Genomic DNA, 22,595 nt, shown 5'->3' with positions numbered 1-22,595 from the left:
TACACCCCCACTCCACATGCCCTCTTCTCGAGTCTGCCTCTTCTTCTGCATGCTCCCCCCCCAGCACCTCATGTCCTGGGCTCTGTGGAGAGAGGCAGACTCCACACACCTGTGGGTGGCCCCGGCAGCCCGGAGCACGGGGAGGCCAGCCAAGGTGTCGGCAAGGTGGGTGTAGAGTGGGGACAGGGTGAGGCTGCCCAGGCGCCGCAGTTCTCGCGAGGAGGCCCTGTAGTGGCGCTGCACGCGGTAGTAGATGACGCTCAAAGGCGGCAGCAGCAGCAGCAGCCAGGGCAGGCCAGAGCTCAGCACGGCCAGGAGGCCCAGCAGGCCCACTGCGTTGGCCAGGAGGATGTTTAGGATGAAGGGCAGGCTGTCATCCGCACAGGCCATGTCGGAGGAGAAGCGGTTTAGGACCCGGCCCGTGGGCGTGGAGTCGAAGAAAGTCACTGGCGCCTGGGAGAGGGGATGTGGCTGGGCAAGGGCAGGGTCTGGCAGAAGTGGGGTTGGTGGGCAGTGCTGGGGGAGGTGGGGTGGGAAGGAAGGCCCAAGGTAGAGAAGAGGAATGGGGAAAGCATCCCCAGAGCTTGGGGGCAGAGAGGAGGGAGCAGCAGAGCTTGGAGGAAGACTATGGGGTGGGGGAGACAGAGACTCTCCCATCCCTTTGGCCACTGGTGACCCTAAAGGTCATGTTGGCCACTCCTCTACTCTGGGCCGATGTGCCTACTACCCTTTCAAGGGTAGAGAGCTCATCTCATTCCAGAAGATGGGGAATTCCAGGCCAGTGAGTAAGAGTTAGTTAGATGTCTGAAGGGACAGCCTGATTGCCAGTGGCTGGACAGAGCTGGTGAAGGCAGCGGTTCAAGTCAGCAGTTCAAGGTTACTGTCTCCTGGTTAAGAGCTCAAATTTGGGAGTCAGACTGCAATGCGAATTCCAGTTCTGCCACTTATTAGGTATTAGGTGCGAGGCAAAGGATAAAGGGCTTAATCTCTCAATGCTACTGATCCGCATCTGCAAAAGGGGGAGAGTAATGGAACAGCACCTTTGACAGCAGCTGTTAGAATTAAAGGCCACTTACACAGCAGCTAAGTGCTTAGCATAGTGTGCCTCGCAGGGAATAAGTGTTCTGTAATTGCTAGGCAGTGGGAGCTACTAGTCTCAAAGGCAGCCCTCTCCTTTCCCCACCGTCCCCATCTCCTCCCTCTGCCTTTACCCTGGGAACAGTCCTGTCGTAAGGCAGAGGACTAGCTGAATAACTTGACGAAGCATCTCTTAGTATCAGCTTATGAGAAGCTAATTCCTTCACAGCATGAAGATGTCCCCTCTGTGGCTCTTGGAGAGGAGGAAGAATGGGGTGGTGGCTCCCTGACAGGCTGAGGAAAGTCCCACCAGTGCTGGGTTCAATGCCTGGCCCTCCACAGAACTAGCCTTGGCCTGGTCACTTAAACTCCTGAAGCCTCAGCTTCTCATCTGTAAAATGGAGCTAACAGTGCTTACCTCACAGGACGACAAACTGTGAGGTCTTACAGGGAGATTTGTAATAAGAACAACATTAATAATAATAGCTAATTGGGCAGTGACATGTGCCAGGCACTATCCTAAGTATTTTCCAGGTACTAATTAATTTACTGCTCATATTAAATCTATGATATACATGTAGTTATAGGGATGGATCTTAGAAACAGCTCTAAGTAAGAACAGTATGAAAGAGAATGAGATCTAACACATTATTTGCATAATTTAAAACTACATGAAAAACTAAAAAAGAAAGGACATTAAAAAAACTATATGTGCATAAAACAGGCGTTTTGCAAAAACACAAACTAAAAAGATGTGTATTAAACACACTTAAGTGGTTGCTTATCAAGGAATGGAGGGGAAATGGAAATAGAGTATGGAGATAAACAGGGATAAATAAATAAAACAAAAAGGGGGCCTGCCTGGCAGGAAATGAGGGCTACAATTACCGCACTCTCTGCACCTATAGATTCTTATTCTCCCTATTTTGCAGATGAGAACACTATATGCTCAAGTAACAGGGTTTGAACCCAGTCCAAACAGGGCCTCTCCGGGCCTCAGACATTATCAAGTGTGGCACACACCTGGGAGGGGATACTTTATCCCAAAGACTAGGGATTTACGATGGAGCCCTGGATGAAGCCCATGTGCTAAGCAGACTCCCCCCACCCCAAGGCCGGGGCTGCATTCCCTCTTCCCCCTGCTCCCCCCAACCCCTCACCATTAGGACTCGATGCAGCAGGCGGCGATGCAGGGTGCCAGCTGCTCGGAGGGTGCCAGCCGCAAAGAGTACTGCCCGGAGTAGGGTGCAGAGGGAGTTGACACCAGCAATGCTCGCGTATACGGTGAGGTAGAAACGGATGTCTGAGGAGCCATTGGGGGCAGCTTTGGGCAGAGGGAACACTGGGGCACTGGGTGGTGGGGAGAGGTCTGTGGGTAACCAAAAGGAGGGCCACTCAGGGGTCCTCTCCCCGCCCTCCATCATCCACAGCCCCTGGAACACCAGCCCCCCAGCCCTCAACCCTGCCTGGCTCTAAGAGCTCCCTGCCTACTCCCATCCCCAGGCACTCACCAGAGGCTTCCTGGGGAGAAGAGGAGCAGCTGGGGAGAAAAGAGCCCTGTGGAATCGGGGCTGGTGGGAGCTGGTGCCTCCTCCGAGCTATTCTTAGGTGCCTTCAGCTGAGAGATCCAGTGGGAGAGCCACCAGTCAGCAGCATTCCGGGAGGCTGGGTGGGAACAGGAAGAAGCCGTGTGAGAGACTCATCTACTTTGTTCTCTTCAAACACCCCCTTCCTCTGCCCATGGCTCTGGTTCCCTCCCCCCTTCATCCACCTGGCCCTCCCCACCTTGCCTCTATCCCATGTCCTCCCTGCTGTGTGCTTCCTTCCTGGGCACATCACCCTTCAGCTCTGAGGAAAGGATGATCTCAAATTTGCAAAATGGGAGGTGCCTGGGAGGCAGATCAGAAGATAGCTACGGAGGGAAGCAGATGTGACTCTAGCGATTTGGCTCCCATCTACCATATGGGAGGTCCAGGATTCAGTTCCTGGGGCCCCCTGGTGAAGGCAAGCTGGCCCGTGCGGTGAGCTGGCCTTAGCGGAGAGTTGGCCCAACTGGAATGCTGGCCTGTGTGGAAAGCTGGCGCAGCAAGATGATATAGTACAAAGAGACACAGGAGAGACAATAAGAGATGCAGCAAACCAGGGAGGTGGTTGTGCAAGAGATTGAACATCTCTCTCCCACTCCAAAAGGTCCCAGGATCGGTTCCCGGGGCCACCTAGAGAAGACAAGCAGACACAGAAGAACACACAGCAAATGGGGAAGCGGATTTCGCTCAACTGAAAGAGCGTCCGCCTACCATATGGGAGGTCCAGGGTTCAAACCCAGGGCCTCCTGGCCTGTGTGGTGAGCTGGCCCACACGCAGTGCTGATGCGTGCATGGAGTGCGTGCCACATAGGGGTGACCTGCATAGGGGAGTCCCATGCACAAGGAATGCACCCGGCAAGGAGAGCTGCCCCATGTGAGAAAAGTGCAGCCTGCCCAGGAGTGGCACCGCACACATGGAGAGCTGATGCAGCAAGATGATGCAACGAAAAGAGACACAGATTCCTGGTGCCGCTGACAAGAATGCAAGAGGACACAGAACATGCAGCGAATAGACACAGAGAGCAGACAACAGGGAGGAGGGGAGAGAAATAAATAAATAATTAAATTTAAAAAAAGAACACACAGCAAATGGACACAGAAAGCAGACAGTGAGTGCAAAATAATGAGGGGTGGGGGGAGAAATAAATAAATTTTTAAAAATCTTAAAAAAAATAAAAAAGATAGCTATGGAGTACATCCCCTACCCCTCCAGCTTTGTAATGCTTAGTACAAAGTGATGGGTGGGATGGGCACCTCAAGGGCAGGACTGTGGGTGGGGTCAGGTGCTCCAGCATATACCTTGCATGAGGAGCAGAGAGAAGAGGATGGCCAAGGCCAGGCCCTGGCCCACAGCCCTCCAGTATGCTCGGTAGACGTGGAAAGCCACGGCACCCTCCTTCTTGCTTTCTTCTTGATGCAGGCGGCCAGAAGTGCTCTCCTCCACCTCTAGCCCTTCCTTTGTTTTTTCTGGGTTCCATTCTGACTGAGCTGTGCCTGGAAGAATCAGGAGGTGTAGGCAAGCTTTGTGGAAAGCATCTCTCTACAGTTTGATGGTGAAGGGCAAGCCCACCCTTGGGCCATACCTGAGTTAGGTTCCTTTCCATCCTCAGCCCAGACTTTGGGGATAGCTTGTACCAATGGCAGAATCTCAGAGGGAGGCCCTGAAAGGTGGAAGGGGAGCTCAGGAGGGGCCTGTTCTGCATACATACATATCCTTCTAAGTATCTGTGCAGACCTCCTCCCCCAGCCTACCCTAGCAGGGCCCTGACCTGGATGCCCCCAGGCTCTGAACAGGACTCATCGAGTCCATCTCTTTGCATCTGGAGTCTAACCAGCACAGTCGGACAAGTGTTTATCACTCAAAGGAGAGTCAGGGTCACTTGGGAGTGCCCTGTCCAGTCACCTCTTGTTACTGCTGAGCTTTTTCCTCATGCTTCACTAAATTCTTTTTTTTTTTTTTTTTGGTTGTTTAAGGTTTTTATTTCATAATCATAAATTTAATTCTTCAATCCAGCTACATCTGAAAGGAAGGGGAGGATGACTGGAACCCAAAGAACTGCAGCAACAGCACACAGATGATAGGATACTGAGAGCAGCCCAAGGGTGGTAGGCGCTCTCCTGAGCTACAGAAGGAATGGTCTGGTGGTTAAGACAGAAGCCAAATCAATTTAGACTTGTCCACAGTCAGCAGTGGTGAGCTTCTTGCGGTCTTGCTGTTCCTGGACCCAAAGTGCTCCACGGCTTCCACAATATTCATGCCTCTTTCACCTTGCTGAAGACCACGTGCTTGCCATCCAACCACTCAGTCTTAGCAGTGCAGATGAAAACCTGGGAACCCTTTGTGTTGGGTCCAGCATTGGCCATGGACAAGGTGCCAGGACCTGTGTGTTTCAGGAGGAAGTTCTCGTCCTCAACCTTCTCCCCATATACGGACTTGCCACCAGTGCCATTATGGCATGTGAAGTCACCACCCTGGTCATAAATCCAGGAATAATTCTGTAAAAGCAGGAACCCTACAACTAAATCCTTTCTCCCCAGTGCTCAGGGCATGGAAATTTTCTGCTGTCTTTGGAACTTTGTCTGCAAACAGCTTGAGACAGATGTGGCCCAGGGGCTCGTTGTCGACAGCAATGTTGAAGAACACGATGGGGTTGACCATGGCTGCGCAAGGGGCTGCAGTGGCGATGGTGGCGTCTGCAAGGCCTTCACTAAATTCTTAACACTCTGATCGGGCCCCATTTCTTCCTGGTTCTCTCTCCGTGAACTGGATAATCTTTCAGTGTTTTTCACTTGTTTTGTTTTTAACAAAAGGACTATTCTAAATCTGCTTTCTCTTCTTCAGTTTCATCAGGCTGTTCTCAGAGATCCTGGGTCTCTTAGTTCCCATGAGCATTCAGTCATAAAGCCTACAAGTCCCAAATCTGTTGACATGTGCTCCTTTTCTGTCCTGTTCTCCCTATTCCCCACGCCAGCTCTATAAACGCAGAAGTGGGTTTTCCATTATACAGAAGGAAGCTCTGCCTGGGCCCAGGCCACACGTGGAGGAGATGGTAGAGTCTGCATGTGACAATCCATCTGCCTCCTGCTCCTTGTCACACTCTGGCAGGTGCCCCCCCACTTGGCCAGGCTCCAGCCTGGTTGCACACATTACCAGCCTGGACAAGGCGTCCGTCCTCCATCAGCAGCACCAAGTCAGCTCTCTCCAGGTACTCGGTGCGGTGGGTGCAGAGCAGCCGCGTGGTGTGGCTCAGGACTCCCAGGATGCACCTGTGCAGCAGGTGGTTGGCCACATCTGCATCCACAGCAGCCAGAGGGTCATCAAGGAGATAGAGCTCCTTTTCCTAGGAAGAGATGGGGTACCATGAGCACCAAGCCCCAAGTCCTCTGGCCAGAACACAGATTCCCTTAGGAATTGATCTCAAGGCAGTCAGAGAAGACAGAAGAGGGGAACTCTGGGATTATCTCTGTAGCAGTAAAGAAGGAGGCAAGACCTAAGGGTGGACTTCCCTCCACTCAAGGCCAGTGCTCAGCTTTGTTGGGTCCTACTTCCTCAAGTCACAATATGATTTTTTTTAATAATTCTTTTTTTAAAAATTTATTTTCCCCTCCCCCCCTTGCAGCGTGCTTGCTGTCTGCTCTCTGTTCATTTGCTGCAGACTCTTCTGTGTTCTTGCTTGTCTCCCTTCTTTTGTTGTGTCACCTTTTTTTTGCTGAGTCAGCTCTCCGCCCTGTCTGCAGGCTGGGCAGTGCTCCACAGCATGTGGCCGAGACTTCCTTCACAAGGAGGCCCCAGGACACGTACCGAGGGCCTCCCATATGGTAGACGGGAGCTCATCTGATTGAGCCACAGCCGCTTCCCCACAATATGATTTTAAAAGCCTTTAATTCTGCCTTGAATTTGCAAGTGGAGAATGGGATGGCCAAAGAACCAATGTCTTAGGAACATGCAGGGTGGGAGGAGAGTGGGAGAGAAGCCCTATGCTAATGAAAATATTCCCATTCCCTCTCTCGCAGCCAAGCTGCCAAGGCTCCTGACTCCCATCTCTCTGCCCCTGCCATCCCACCTTTACCTTACCTGGTAGACAGCACGAGCAAGGGCAATCCGGGCTCGCTGCCCCCCGCTGAGGGTCACACCCTTCTCTCCCACCTCTGTCTGATCCCCAGCAGGCAGGATCTGATGGAACAGGACCCCCCCCCCCCAACAGTGTTGCTTAGAGAGCTCTCCAATACTTTGTCCACTCCATATCCTATACTTTTGCAGGGAGGAGATGGCAGGGGTCAAAAGAACCAGGGAGCCTGGGAAACTGGACTTGAATTTGGTGTGAGTACCATAGGGGTCAGGCCATAACTCCACGAACACTGGCGTTTATAAAACACTTACGGGGGATGGGGGGTATATTGGAACCTCTTATATTTTTTGAATGTAACAGTTTAAAAAAAGTGATCGTAGGAAAAAAAACAAAACAAAAACCACTATGTGCTTTGCACTTATAGACATTGTCTCATTCAGTCCCTACAACTACCTTGTGAACTGGTATTGTTTCCTTTTCACAGGTGACACCAAACCTGAGACAGGTCAACTACTTTGTCCAAGGTCCCACAGTGAATAAGGGGCAGGACTCACACCCAGATTCTTAACCACTCGGCCCCATTTGCCCCCCTGTCATTTTAACAGGCAAGGGTAAAGAGCAAATTTGGTATGAAGCTTTCACAGATTCTTAGAGAAGGAATGAACCTGAGCCTTCCTGTGGCTCAGGAGTGGTTTCCTTGGCCAAGGGGTCCCCATGTCCAGAGAAAGCACCTGTGGTCCACTGGGAGGTGAACCTCCTGATGGAAATGCTTGGTTACTCATCTCTTTACTTAATGCCTTGAATGGTACCCAGTTCCCAGTGGGCATTTGGAAAATACTTGAAATAGAAACAAATGATAAATGGACAATGGATGCCCCATGGTCAAAGGCAAAGGTCCTTTTTCCTAGGGAGAGCTCTAAGTTAACCTGGGCAGGGTAGTGGTGATAACAGTCCTGGAGGGAGCATCAGGGTTGGGTGGGACAATCATGGGAGAAATCTGGACTCTCTTCCCTCTACATTTAGTACTCTGGATGGGGATGGGGAAGGATATACTGGGCTTGGCAGGCTTCCCTAGAGGTCACCTGCAACCCAGTGAAATCTTGGAAGGAGAGGGAGGGCCTCCTGGATCGGAACCAGAAGGCAGGCCTATGTAGAGCTGAGGCTCATGGGAACCCTGCCCTAGCCCTGGAGGCCTCAGGGCTCTCCCAGCTGCTGTGTGAACAACCAGTTACCACTACCCCTCCAGGCCCTATGGGCAAGGGAGGATCAGGCAGACACTCTGGGGAAGACCAAAGCCTGATGGCCAGTCCTAGGTAAATGATGCCCAAGTTGGAAGAAACCCTTCCAAGAGAAGCCAGTCTCTGATTTGATGTCTCAGAGACCCATGGAAAAGCCGGGGGCCAAGAAGTTCCGAGGCTAGGCACTCACGCTGAGGTCGTCATTGAGGGCGCAGGCCTCCAGCACTTCTCTGTACAGCTGGGCATCAAATGTCTTCCCAAAGAGAATGTTGTCTCGGATGGTGGCAAACTGGATCCAGGGTTCCTGGGTGGCCAGGCCAAAGCCCTTGGGCAGCCCCCACACTGCCACCTTCCCACGCAGCCTGCAGAGAGCCAGGCCAGCAACATTGGAGACAGCTCCCCACTGGGTCCCCTCACCTAGGCCCTGCCTCTGGAAAGCCTCCCCAGACTGCTGTCCTCTACATAGGGTCACCCTTCTTGTCATGTGGCTCTCTGAATTGGCAGCACTGGGGTCGAGGGGTACTAATAAGGCTGTATGCTCACTCTGGACTGGGAAGGGAAGAAACTGTGCTTTGATTACAGCCAAGCAGTATCATATCTAGGTGTGCTGGGAGCTCAGAGAGTATAGCTGCCATACTGCACTCAGTCTCACCATAAAACATGAAGGCCTTCTCTCAAAACTCTGCTCCGCTCTGGATTCCTTCCCATCACTACCACATTTTCTGAGAGTAGCTGATGCTGGATGTTTCCATTTCTTATTTTCACTCACTATTATAGTACTTAAAACTCTCTGGTATAATGATTAGGATGATTTACTCTTTTGCCTTCCTCCCCCTTACTAAACTGACTACTTCTCCAAGAAAGAAAGCATGTCTTGTTCTTCTTGGTACCCTAAAACCGTGTCTGACACATGGCAGAGGCTCAGTGTTTGCTAAGTGACCGAGCCTAGGAGGGGGTGCCCTGGAGGTTGATTACCTGTGGAGCTCCCCAGCGATGGCAGCCAGCAGTGAGCTCTTCCCACAGCCCACCTTCCCCACGATGCCCACCAGGAAACCCTGCAAGGAAGTCATGTAAGTAAAGGTCTGCTGCTCACAGAGGGAAGGAAAGAGGGGCAGCTGTCTCCCACCAAGGCTCCTGGATGCCAATCATTCCAATGAGGTTTCTTTCCTCTAGGCCCCATTAATTTGTAGGGAAAGAATTCTCCACCCCACAAGCTAAGCTGTGCCTCAGTGACTGATGCCATGTTGGATCTTGACAAGTGAGGCTCTTTATTCTCCAATCAGAGTAGCTATAGGTCTGTGTGAAGTACCTCTGAAAGGGAGCGGCATCCCAGAGGAGGGGAGGAAAGGCAAGCTCTGAGGCAGATGTACCAAAGCAAGTAGAGGGCAGGGAAGGACTAGACTTCTGTTATCTCAGGGCAAAAAGTCGTGCTTTGTGCAGGGGCCTATCTCTGTGATTTGCAGTTTAAAATTTTCTGTTCTCCCTTCATTTCTGAGACATACCATACATTCTTGGAGCTATCTCCCACTCAAAAAAAAAAAATTCCTTCTCTAGAAACAGAGTGGATCCATTGAGAGAGAACAAGGCAAATACAGAGAGAAGCAGACAGAAGGCAAACAGCTCTGCAAGTCGAGGCCTGGTTCTGAGCTGTTCCTGAGATCTGGCTCTGTTCTGGTCTTTGCATTTTGCAACTCATCTCTATATCCTTATTATAAAATCTTGTTTGCTTAAGCTAGCTCCAGTAGGTTTCTATGACTTATATCCAAAAAAGTTCCAACTAACACATTAGTAAATTCTTTTGAAAAATTCCAGCCTTGTCTTGTCTGAACTAAGTAGAAAAACAAAACATACACCTCAAGCCAAAAATGTGAGCCAAATGTGGTAGAGGCAGTTCAGCTACCACTGTAGAAAGCTGGGTCGAGCTGTAGGGCAAGGGGTTGCACTGAGGTCAAGGGAGAGTGAAAACTCAGGACTGGAGGTGAACAGGAGTCACCTTCCTGCCAGGAATGTTTCCTTCAAGTTCTTGGATGGCTCTGACTGTGCTGAGGTGAGTCAAGGAGGATGGTTCCTTTTTACCAGGCAAAAGCTTTCTTTCTTGGAAGGGGCTGCAGGGTCTCTCCCCTTGGTGCTCTGCCTGATCAAGCTGCAGGATAAGGCCCAGAGTCTGTTCTGAACACCACAACCTCTAAAGGACATGGGAAGCCAAACACGCCTGTTGGTCTAACTGGATAGATGCAGGCCACCTCAAGGCCGGGGAGAGACATGACTACTCTGAAAAAGCTCCACATGAAGAATGAGATCTAGAGATGAGGTGTCATCTGCTCTCAGATTGGAACCTGCCTCCTGCCATCCCTCTGGTCTTTCCCTCAGCAATTAGAGGTGCAGGGCCATCTAGCTATGACTGGCTCGGTCCCTGTTTATGCTGCCGAGTCCCCATCTCCCTCCTTAGTCTGGGAACTTTTTCCAGGGTACCTGCCCAACGAACCTTCTTCACTTTGAGGTGATTGATGAAAGTCTCCTGGCTGGTTCCAATTGGGTCCCACGAGAAGAGGGCTCCATGCAGCTCCAATGCTATAGAGGACTCTGTCGGGGGATCTGAAGAAGAATGAGGCCACTCAACATGGGCTCCTTTTCCTCTACGTACCTGCTTGGGGAAGGTAAGCCAGGGGCATGTCACTGGCTCACCTGCCCCATATCTACTTGCCCAGAGCTAACTCAGCCTCAGTATTGTCCTAAGGGACCTCCCCCAGAAACTGACCAACTGCTCTTTTACCAGAATCGATGTATAGAACCCAAGTGGCTGAAGTCCCCTCCTCACACTATGCCAGGCTCTGCTCTCTAGCTTCCCATTACCTGAGCTATAGTAGGTCTCAGGGTTGTGGTTTGGAAGGTCGAGGAAATGCTGGATCCGATCCAAGGATACTCTGGCCTCCAGGAGCCCATTGATCACCCAAGGGAAGTTGTTGAGGGGAAGAATGAGCATGCCCACCAGTGCCAGCGCTGTAAACACCTAAGTCGGGTGGGAGGCGTGAGGGTGAAGCACCACCAGAAGCCCAGGGCAAGGAGCTATCTGAGGACCTGCTCTATGGATGTCCCTATGGACAGGTCTATGGCGAGAAGAGAGCAGCGGCAAAACTGAGGGGATGGCTGGACAATCCTTGGATTGGAGGTGGTGGAGGTGGCAGAGGTGGCCATTCTAAGAATCCTAGAGATTCCAGATCTGTTCCTCCAGGGGTCCGGGTTGCATCCTGATAACAGCACAGGCCTAGCTCATTTGAGATGCCTCAGAATTCCTAAGTGGCAACATTCTCTGGCCCTGGCCAGACACAGCTCTGGGCTAGGGATATATTGCCAAGGTCATCATAATGAGGATAAGGTGGACCTGGGAAACGGACTTTGGCCCAGTGGTTAGGGCGTCCGTCTACCATATGGGAGGTCTGCGGTTCAAGCCCCGGGCCTCCTTGACCCGTGTGGAGCTGGCCCATGCGCAGTGCTGATGCGCGCAAGGAGTGCCCTGCCACGCAAGGGTGTCCCCCGCGTGGGGGAGCCCCACGCGCAAGGAGTGCACCCATAAGGAGAGCCACCCAGCGCGAAGGAGGGAGCAGCCTGTTGAGGAATGGTGCCGCCCACACTTCCCGTGCCGCTGATGACAACAGAAGCGGACAAAGAAACAAGACGCAGCAAAAAGACACAGAAAACAGACAACCGGGGGAGGGGAGGGGAATTAAATAAATAAAAATAAATCTTTAAAAAAAAAAAAAAAAAAAAAAGGTGGACCTAACCCCAAGCAAGGGCCTCGCCAGAATTCAAGAGGGAAGAGGAATTCCTTCACAGAGGGGAGGATTATATGTCTAGGACCCCAGGAAGAGGCCTCCTCAGAGAGTTTCTTTGTGGTTGGGAAAGGATAAGGCAGCCAGGGGTCCTCCTTCCCTCCTTCCCAGCCAGCACCACGAGGCCTGAGCACACCTCTCCACCCCACTGCGATGTCCTTGCTGTTGCTTCCCTCCTATGTCTTCCAGAGTCATTCCCAACCCTCCTAGTCCTCACCTTGGTTGCAGTGAGCTGGTGTCCCATGAGGACATAGGTGATAAAGATGACGATGGAGATGACAACTGGCAGAGCAGCCCACAGGTATACGCAGGCTGCGTCCAGGTATTTGATGACCCGGAGTCGCCCCAGCTCTCGAGACCGGCAGGCCTCTATTCGGGCTCCCAGCACCTGCTCCCACCCGCAGAACTTGATGACCCGAATGCCATTCAGCAGCTCTGTCATGAGCTAGGAAGAGGGGACAAGGGAGCAGTGTGAAGTGGAGTACTGTGCACATGTCTTCTCCCCTGCAGAGTCTTCCCAAGCTCTTGGTAGAGAATGCAGAGCACTCTGAGTTAGCCTGGTTTTTTGGGCCTTACTTCAGACCTTTCTGGAAGCCTTACCCTCTCTTCAAACACATCACAGCCCCTGGGTGCTTCCCCTCCCAGTCTCTTTTATTTCTACTCTGTGTGCTCCACTTGGGAATAGGTAGGAGCTGAAACCCCCACCTTCCTAGGAGATGAAGTGGTGGAAGGTGCAGGTGGGCCACCACACTCCTCCTATTAGATGGAGGGCAAAGGACTATTTCCCAAAGTCAGAAGACACAGGGGCTCTGGGAAACCAGTTCTGGCCCATGGCTTGAGAGGTACAGGAACCACAGGAGACCACCACAGCCCAGGGTCAGACAGGCCTAAGGGCCCAGGCAAGATGGGCAAGGGCCCGGGGAGCACCCTGGATACTGACCTTCACCCATCCCCAATCTACAATCCAGGGAGGTACTAGGAATCTCTTCCGATAGTCCTGGAGATCTATTCTGTAGCTGTCATGGGGGTGGGGGGTGGGCTTGTGCTGGAACCAGTACCCCCCCCCATTAGCACTCTGAGCTGTTCCAGTAAGAGGTTGACAATTGTGTTATATGGACCCCCAGGACAGTCATCACCTCTGTAAAGGTACCCACCACCACTTCAGAACTCAGAACTGACTCAGTCAGACCTCTACACCGAGAATCGGGTTCCCACCCTAGGAGGTAGCTGGGGTTCTCCAAGGCCTTTTTACATGCAGCATAGGGTGGTATGTGCCCTAGACAAGGAGATGGGAGACTTGGGTCCTGGCTGTCAATAAAAACCCATTTGGAAAAAATAAAATAAAAAATAAAAACCCATTTGGTCCCAAGGAAATTATTTCCAATCTCCTAGGGTTGCTGCTTATGCCCATATGAGCTAATACTGTAATATTAGTAGGAGATCACATTTATTTAACAATTACTTTGTGTCAGGCACTCTGCTAAGCGTTCTCTCCTATGATCAACCCTATGGGGTGCGCTATTATCCTCACTTTACAAATGAGGAAACAGAGTGCCAGAGAGGGAAGTGATTTTTCTGAAGAGATTAAACTAGTAAATAATAGAGCTGGGATTTGAGCCCAGGTCTGACTTTCTCCAGCCTGAGCTCCTAACTTCTATACAGTGCTTACTCCCTCAGGCAGTATGCGTGGGAAGTCCCTGGGGAGTGCAATGATGGATGGATCTCAGATTACTGGGGGACCCCAAGCAACCCCTCACCTTGACCCGTGCATCCTTGTACTGCAGCATCTCCTGATTGCTGGCCATGATGCGGGTGGCAATCACCTTGTTGACAGGTACCAACAGCAATGCCAGGACCAGACCACCCACAAAGGCTACTCCCACCTGTTGATGCAGCAGGTAGAGGGTGATGGCCAGCTGCAGGGGCAGGCCCCAGGCTTCATGGAAGCTCCCAGCAAAGTTGAGCAGCCGCTCAGAGTCTGTGCCTAGTAGGTTCAGGGCCTCCCCAACCGGAGGGCGGCTGGGCCCTAGATGTAAAGCCTTGCGGTACAGGATGTTCAGCACAGACCCGCGAGCCTGAAGTGTCACCTTCCGTACCTCATACCCATACTGATTCTGCAGCACAGCACCCAGCACGGCCCCGCCAGCTAGCCCCAGGGCATAGAGCAGGCCCTGGCTTAGGGGCTCCTGTCCCTCTTCCAAGAAGCCCACCAGTAGAGATAGTAGCAGGGGCCCCGAGAAGCCCAGCATGGTGCCCACCAGCTTCAGCAGTCCAAGGGCCAAGTAGCGCTGCCCAAAGGCCCTGAACAGGACCCTCCACAGCTGGGACCCCTCCTGCCAGTGGACCTGAAAGATGCGGGCCAGGTAGGCTGGGTGTAGCCTGTAGGGGAGGTGGCAAGTGTCCTGGGGCTGCCGGAGTTCTCCACGGGCCCCACGGGCCAGCAGGGGTGCCAGCCAGGCATAGGAAAAGCGTGAGAGCCAACTTTCTCCATCTTCAGCCACCTCTGGTTCCTGCGTCTCAGACAAGAGGTACTCCTGGGTCCAGGGTTCCCTTGGTCCACCAGGGGCTATCCAGCCTAGTCCGTAAGCCAAGAGCGCAGCCAGCTCTAAGATGAGAAGGCATAGGCGAGCGAGAGGCCCAGGGAGAAATGGGGGCAGAAATGTGCCTGGCTGGCAGTGCCACAGCAGGGTCAGTACCAGGGCCGGGGCTGGCAGGAAGGCAGCCAGAGCCAAGGCCAAGGGCCCCCGGGAGTGACTGTGAGGGGAATGGGCTAAAGCCCACAGGGCCAAGCTGTGGCTGGTCCAGGCCACAGCTGCTATGCCCCCTGCCAGCACCTCTAGTCCTATGGGCCCTGGGCCTGCCCCTGGTGGCAGAGCAGCTGGAAGGAGGTCTAGCAATGGGAAGATGGACAGCAAGAAGGAGGCTATGAGGCGGAGACGCCAGCCAGGGCTGCAGGGTCGGATGTAATCTGGGTTCCTAGGGACAAGTGGGAAGAGAAAAAAGGGGGTACATCACGGCTGACTCAGGACCAGACATACCTTCAACAACTCATCTTCCTAGAGAGAATCAAATCCCTTTCCTGCCTTGCACATGGTATCTCTAACCCATTTTATCTTGGCACCCAGGCCTTTTCTCTCAGGAAGTCTTCCCAGATTTACTTAACATATTTTCTAATCTACCCACACCATTTTTAATTCTTTCTACATTGGCTGTACCTAACATGAAGACTCTATTTGAAAAAAAAAAAACCTTAAATTTTCATACAGATAACCATTAATGAATGACAAGGATTCACATAATATAATCACAAAATTCACCAAAAGCACTATTAAATGAATAAAAATTTGACTTACATAAAGTTTCTATACTCTAATACTATAACCTAAATTTTATGCAGCCTTACAATAGTCTATCCTATGTCCTTCCAAGGATTGTAGAAGGTGGTGTGGGTCATTTTGTGATTCCTTTAGCTGAAGAAAAAGATAAAGTTTTACCTATTATCTTTCTGGCATGCAAAAAGTTTTTAATAAATAAAAGGGTGATTTCTCTGAATTAAGAATAAAGTAGAGGAAAACACATCTGCAACAACAACTATTAGAATGCCTTGAAGGTTTAATAAAAAAAGAGGTTTGAATCTGATATACTCTTTGCTGGCCGGGCTAGGTTACCGAAAAAGTTGAGTGGCAGACTAAAATGCTTTAGTTTTCCTTGAAGTCCAGCTGATGACTGTTATATGGAGGAGTTTAGTTTGGAATCTTTGACCAATGTTGATCTTTACTAATTCTATTTCCTAAAAGTTAGAGACAGAAGAAACAACACTGGGCCCTTGGAAGTCAGTACACTGGCCTCAACTTGGCCATCAACCAGCTTCATGACCTTAGAGCTAGCCTCTCCCTCTCCGCATCTCACTTTCCTTATCAGTACAGTTAGTAGTTTGGACCCAAAGCTCTTTGAAATCCTAGTCAGAGATTTTGGGTCTCAAAACTTTTTTTGGTGACACACAAAAGCCTGATAAGTAAAGTGAGATAAACCTAACATCTACTGATTATATGTTGGTCTCTGTTGCCTTCTCATTAGACTGTGAGTTCTTAAAGGACTATATCAATTTTTAATAGATATTCCTCTTCCTGTGGACATCTTTGCTAAGTGACTAAACCTCTTTCGGACTTTTGTCTCACTCTGGTAAGAAACAATGAAGATTCCTCCCAGACCAAGCAGATCCTCAGCTTTCTAATTTATCTACATAGGGACATTATCCCCCCCATCAGTTCAGGAACACCAAAGGGCAAAGGCTAGACTTCCTTCCTGCCCTCTCAACAACCTGAGTAAGACTAAAGTTAGGTAGCCTTTCAGAGCCATATAGGAACTAAGTACAAAACCAAGGCAAGTTTAGCCCTACTTCATAGCCCTACACTAGGGAAGGCTTCAGGTTTTGATTTTGCCTTTTTTTCCCCTTCTACCTACTGCTTTCTCTCCAGCTGAGTCTAATATGCTTATCTCAGCACAGGAACACTGAGGTTTCATGGATGGAAGTGGTGAGAAACTGGCCCTACAACCTAAGCACAAGTTATTCTTTTGGGTTAAAAACATTGTTCACCTACAATTTTACTCCAGGACATAAAAGTTTGTGTTTGGGCACCTGAAAATCTAAAATAGTGGTGATTTCTACTATGCATTGGGCCTTTAGAAATGTGCCAGACGTTGCTATATATGCTTAAATACATGATCTGACTTAAAACACCCAACAATACTATGAGGCTCACAGAAAATAGGTAATTTGGCCAAAAACAGCAACATGACTGGTCGGTAGCAAAACCCAGATTTTATTCTACTTTTGCCCTAATCCAGAGACCTCGCTATTCTGGTGACCCTGTCGGGAAGTTGTGAGTTGGAGGTGAAATAGCCAGGCACACCTGGACGGATGTCTTGCGCTCATCTCTACCCACCTCGGGGTGCCTATGTAGCAGGCACTGAGCACGGCGAGGAGCGCGTGGGGCAGGGCGCTGAGCACCAGCTGGGTGAAGCAGTGGCCCGTAGTGTCTTTCTCCCAAAGCGGGAGCGGCCGTGCCGCGCTGGTGCCACACAGCTGGGCCAGGAGCCGCTCCATGGAGGCCAAACCTGCAGGAAAGGCCGTGGGTGGGGAGAAAAGCACCCACAGGGAGGAAAGATCCAGGCCCCTGCGGGCGAGTTCCAGCAAGGAAGCCGGCGTTTGGGGGCACGGGACACTACCAAGAAGACTACGGGAGGAGAATCAGCCGGCCGCGACTGCGAGTGACAGCCCCGTCTCCCCGCCTCCAACCCCGCCCTACCGCCGGGACCTCCCCTCGCTTCCGCCCCTAAACCAGCCCTGCCCGTTCTCGCGGTACCTCCAGGGGCAGAAGAGGAGGTGTTTCTCTCGTCGGCGCTGGCGAATTTCTGGACTCTGGTCACTCACCCTGTAACCCCTCTTCCCCCTCCCCTATTTCCCCGCCCTCAGGGGTCCGGAACCTCTAACCTGCAAAAGCTGCTTTCCACCGGATCCTGATATCCCGAGCACTGGTGGGTGCAGAAGGAACCTGGTGCCGGATCAGGGTTCTAGCCGGGCTCGTTGGGCGCCCCCTAGAGGCGGGAAGACTCCTTAGACACTGTCCTTCCCGCCCATCCGCAAAGCATTTTCGCGCTTGCGCACCGCCTTCGACTTTGAAAGTTCTGTGTACCAGTTGGCTCCGGCCGTCTCGCTGGCGAGTGTGCGGAAATCTTCTCAAGTCTGAAATCACAACCTCACTCACACCCTCTGACGTATGGAACACGTTCCCATGTGCCTAATACTAAGTGGCTGACATCCCTCGCACATTCTTAGTCTTAATTCAAGTTTGCACCGCTGGGAAGCTGAACATGCGTGCTACGTGAACAAATAATGCCGCTAAAGAACACTTAAAAATCATTTTCTTCCTTTCCCCCCTGCTGTATGACCTTGGGACAGGTTACCTAACATCCCTAAATCTTGGTTTTCTTATTTGTTAAGCGGGAGGCAATGATACCAATACAATAGTACTACCCAGACCGCTAAAGGTGGTAATTATTTGAAACTGCTTTGGGCGAGTGAAGGAAACCCAGCAGGGGTTCCTCTGGGTTCTGGCCTGGAGTACAGTTGGAGTCTACACCAGAATGGTTGAGAGAAATCAGGATTATTAAGGACAGGAGACAGCCGTCTTTTAAAATTGATTCAAACGGGAGGGTAGAGTGGTTACATCACAATGGTAAGTATATACAGGGTGAGCCTAGTTTTGAAATAACCATAAACAAGGGTAAGATCAGTCTAGCAAATTTAAGTTATTTCAGGTATTGACTTTTGGCTATTAATGTAATAGAAAAGTAAGAAAAAGAGTCTGTATAGTGTTTCAGTAAATCATAATCATTTGTTAATTCTTAGCCCTTGGTTCGTTTTGGGCTTAATTTTTGCTTCAAAACAAGCTGGCAGTTTTGTTTATCGACCAAGCAACAAAAATTATTTTAATGTTAGGTTATGAAGGACAAGACCGCCCCAATCAAGACTCTACAGAAACCAAGGTGGGCTGGATTTAAATTGCTGTGGTCCACAAGTGCCTTGCTTAGAGTAGTGAAGCAGGCTAGTAAGATAGTGAATCAGTAGACAGATCTAGAACCTGGCAGAGTGTCCACGTGGACCTCAATAAACCCCAAGATGGCTGCTGGAAGCCCCCTCTCCCCCCAAGATTCTGTCATTTAGAACAAAGACTTCTTCTGGAACCCAGGAGAAGCTCGGGATCTTCCCCAAGGACTTTATCATTGGGCTCTCATAATGGATTGATGGGTGAGGTAATCAATCAAAACAGCAAACAGCTATAACTCTCCTAAGCCATTAGCAAAGTGGTGGAATAATTAATGGTTCAAAAACCAGGCGTTTGGCCTGAATGCGTTCTCGCCTCTGGAACTGGACGCTGGCTGCTTTCTCCCCCGTTTGGATACTATGCAAGTAAATCTGGGGATTTATAGTCTATACGGGGAAATTGTAGTCTGTAAATCAGCCTGCTTTATCATTTTTCAACCCCTTTCTCTCTACCTGGGACCCCGATCTGCTTTTTTCTCCCATTTCTCATCTCTTCCTGCCTGAATAAATTACTGGCCTAACTCACTTGACGTGCTCTTGAAATTCGCTTCGGCAGCATAGTCAAGAACCTAGACAAAATCCAGTAAAAGTAGTCCCCCCAGTAAATAAATCTTGGCAGGCAAGCAGTGGGAAAACATAAACCTTACAGTTAGATGGACTTGGGTTAGAATCCTGGCCCTACCAATTTTTAAAAGTGTGATCTTGGATATTTTAGTTTTAATATCTACCGGCATAATATTGGCACCTACCTCACACTAGTGAATACAGCAAGGTAGGAAATCAACAAAGTGCAACTGATTATCCTCTTTGATCTCAGTGAGAAGCCTGGTGTCTCCCAATGTCCAGAATTAACATTTCTATTTTTACAAATTAAGAACCCCTAATAAATGGATTGCCCAGGCAATGATTATCAACAGCTGCTGACTCACAAAAAGAGAGGCAACCAGACATTGTGTGCCTCCTAATCAAAAGTAGAATATTCTTGCCCCCAAGAATCTAACCTAAGTCTGATCAAGCCACCAGATCTAGTAATCAACTCACAAGAAATGTAGGGGACATAAGAACACGTTAAACAATACCACAATTGTTTAACACGATTTTGCCTCCAACTCATGACAGTTGTGTTTGGGCATCTGAAAATCTACAATAGTGATGAAGCTACCAATATCTAGATTGGGAAAAGCTGTATAGAACAAATCATCCAATTTCTTCTTCAACAAAAACAACAACAAAAAGTCAAGAGAAAAAGATGGAGAAGGAAGCCTGTAAATTAGAAGAAACTTAAGAGACATGGTAACCAATTGTAAGGTATAGACCTTAGTGGGGTTGGGATTTGAACAACTTATTGTAAAAACTGATGAGACCACCAGAGATATTTTAACACTGTCTGAATAGTGGATGATTTTTTAAATCAGTGTTAACTTTTTAAAGTGTGATCATAGTATTGTGGCTGTTTATTTTTATCCTTTAGAGATAGTTACTGAAATGCTTATGAATGAAATATTACATTGTCAGGGGTTTACTTCAAAATCATTTAGGATTGGGAGACTGGGGGTGGGGTGGATATAGTTGAAAAAAAGATTGGCTTGAGTCAGTAAGTGTTGAAGTCGGGTGATAGGTACACTGGTGTGTATTATTTTGGGACAGTCCTACTCAAAGACTAGTCTGTGTATCACTTGTATCAGAGTTAGCTGGACTGCTAATTTATTAAAATGTATATTTCTGGATCTACTCCAGCCCTGCAGAAGGACAATCACTGGGAGAAGGGCCTACTGATCTGCCTCAGGTTTAAGCCCCGTAGATGTTGGGCACCTTGTCCAGGAGTGTGGGGCTAGTGCACACCACAGCCCGCGCTCTAGACCAGGGACCATGATATCCAAACGCTTTAACCCAGGGTCTCTCAGTTTAATTTCTAGATCAGAAACATCCTTCAAGACTTTGCTTTTGAACTGCTGTCAAATACTAAAATACATTATTTTATTTTAATAACGTTTTTATTATAAAAGTAATACCTTGTAGAAAATGTGGAAATATAGAAAGGTCTAAGGAATATTTTAATTCCTTGGTGGTATATGTAGCCAATTGCTGAATTTCAAGCAAGAGTCAGCTGGGGGAGGAAGATATTTGGGGGTGCCCCTGGCATCTCATCACTTTTTTTTTTAAAATTAATAGATCACAAGGAATGTTACATTAAAAAACATAAAGAAACAAAAAACTTAAGAGGTTCCCATATAACCCACTCCCCACTCCCCACCACATCATTTTTGTAAATTGTATTTTTTTGAAGATACATACATCACAAAAAAAACTGTTACACTAAAAAATATGAGAGGTTCCTATATACCCTCCACCCCCCCACCCCCACTCCTCCCACACCAACAAACTCCCTCATCATTGCAGCGCACTTATCACACTCAGTGAACACATTTTGGGGCACTGCTGCACTACACAGGTAATAGTTTACCCTGTAGTTCACACTCTCCCCTGTACATTCAGTGGGTTATGGCAGCATCTATAAAGTCCAGCATCTGACCCTGCAATATCATTAAGGACAACTCAAAATCCCAAAAATGCCCCACATTACATCTCTTCTTCCCTCTCCCTGCCCTCAGCAACTACTGTGGGCACTTTCTCCACCTCGATGCTAAAATTTCTTCTATTACTCGTCACAATAGTTTTATAGTAGAATATCAGTAAGTCCGCTCTATCACCAGTTTCTGACTGCCCTCATCACCTATTCCCACAGCAAGCCTTGGGCCTCCCATTTCTTTTGGCACTGGGAGAAGGGCAGATAACAGTGCATATGGATCCAGAATCATTCTTCTTCTCAGTAAATCTCGGACATACCCTCTCACAGACATCCCTTGGGCCACACAATTGTACGCACAATGAATGCAAACATGCAGATGTGCCCTGATGGAGCTCATAAAGTCTAAGTTAATGATTAATTTTTTTTGAGTCCAGTGCATGTGCTGGCGGCTTTTTTCTCTCTGTGGTAAGCCCCATGTCTACCCCTACCTCATTTCCCAGGCTTCAGATTACTTCTGGGCCTCCAGGTCTGGGAAGCCCTACAGACAGCAGGTTAATTTTAAGAACTCTAACCCAAAAGATAAAAGACAAAATTTTAAAAAATTAACCTTTCATAACTTTGCCTGGCCAAATAGGTGAATAACTATTTGCCAGTTTAATTTAGCCACTCTCGATAAACACATAGTCGTACAGAGAGGCCTAAGATAAAGTGTGTTTCATTGCATATGTACAAGCAGGATGGGGTGAAGTCAAATGTGTGGGATCTAAGAGCCAGGGGTTAAGCCTCTCTTTAGAGAGGCTACTTCTCAACGGCAGTACTAGGGGCAGTTAATGATTTTGTTAAAGATTCCTTTGCATGTCCCCCCCCACACACACACACAAGTCTACCCCAATGTATGGCCGACTTGGTGCTCAGGCACACTGGGAAGATCTGAATTCCCATCAACCATCTGAAGAAACGGTGAAAGATACAATCCCCTCGTTTTCCGTGTTCGTAACATCCCGCTGCCCTAATTTTTGATAAGAAGTTTGGATGTCACATTATCAGTAGGATCCTTTCTGATGGTCGTAAACAACAAACTAATTCACATTTTCCCAGGATGTAGAGGAGGAAAGACAATTTGAAACAAATAATTCCTCTACCCAATATCATTTGGCCCTTCGTTTCACCCAATTTCCCAGAGAAATTTTACACTGCAATTTCTGAAAAATAGGATAACAGGTCTAAGTTTGTCTCCTTCCTTCCACTTTGGGATCTGTCGGTAAGTGCCTGACAGCCAGGTAGGAAGCGGAGATGGAGAGGAGAGGAGGAAAGCATTGATCACTGGATAGTTCACAAACCACAAAATGGAAGGGTGGTCTCATTCTCTAAAACCCAGGTGTTCAAAAGAAGATTCTACAACTTTGAGAACTAATTTCAGACTCAGTAGACCCAGATATGATGGGAACTGAGCATGGATGACCAGAAGGTCACAGAGATGGTAGGAGTGAAGGTGGGAGATTAGATTCAGCTAAGTGCAGGGAAGGGGCAGCAAAGTGGGGAGGGCAGTAGAGGTACCTCTGAAGAAAGAAGAGTTCTCTCAGCACGATGGCTTTCCAAGGCAGTTGGTTCTGTTTCCCAGGTGCCTTCCTGGCTTGCTTTCTCCTTTCTGCCTGCA

At 49.3% G+C, this 22,595-nt stretch overlaps 1 protein-coding gene and 1 pseudogene across 3 annotated transcripts in view; both read right to left on the bottom strand.

Annotated features, from left to right (window-relative positions):
* Positions 1-22,595, bottom strand: part of ABCC10 (ATP binding cassette subfamily C member 10) — a 26,677-nt gene extending 4,082 nt beyond the window's left edge. Inside the window, exons 1-16 of one of the 3 annotated variants that reach the window (XM_004473097.4) lie at positions 22,496-22,595; positions 17,296-17,399; positions 16,748-16,919; positions 13,559-14,777; positions 12,019-12,246; positions 10,825-10,981; positions 10,457-10,566; positions 8,947-9,026; positions 8,162-8,333; positions 6,739-6,837; positions 5,815-6,004; positions 4,247-4,324; positions 3,963-4,157; positions 2,589-2,742; positions 2,238-2,427; positions 110-453 (exon numbers count right to left, since the gene is read on the bottom strand). In XM_004473097.4, coding sequence (XP_004473154.1) covers positions 110-453; positions 2,238-2,427; positions 2,589-2,742; positions 3,963-4,157; positions 4,247-4,324; positions 5,815-6,004; positions 6,739-6,837; positions 8,162-8,333; positions 8,947-9,026; positions 10,457-10,566; positions 10,825-10,981; positions 12,019-12,246; positions 13,559-14,777; positions 16,748-16,908 — 3,377 coding nt within the window. In that variant the 5' untranslated portion in view covers positions 16,909-16,919; positions 17,296-17,399; positions 22,496-22,595. Of the gene's footprint in view, positions 1-109; positions 454-2,237; positions 2,428-2,588; positions 2,743-3,962; positions 4,158-4,246; positions 4,325-5,814; positions 6,005-6,738; positions 6,838-8,161; positions 8,334-8,946; positions 9,027-10,456; positions 10,567-10,824; positions 10,982-12,018; positions 12,247-13,558; positions 14,778-16,747; positions 16,920-17,167; positions 17,400-22,495 lie in introns of those variants that run through there. The other 2 variants (XM_012530842.3, XM_071218468.1) reach the window with 2 other exon arrangements.
* Positions 4,697-5,411, bottom strand: LOC101412304 (peptidyl-prolyl cis-trans isomerase A pseudogene; annotated as a pseudogene).

This window comes from Dasypus novemcinctus, chromosome 11 (genome assembly GCF_030445035.2).
Source record: "Dasypus novemcinctus isolate mDasNov1 chromosome 11, mDasNov1.1.hap2, whole genome shotgun sequence".
Classification (NCBI taxonomy): domain Eukaryota; kingdom Metazoa; phylum Chordata; class Mammalia; order Cingulata; family Dasypodidae; genus Dasypus; species Dasypus novemcinctus.
This window is presented reverse-complemented; position numbering and strand designations above follow the sequence as displayed.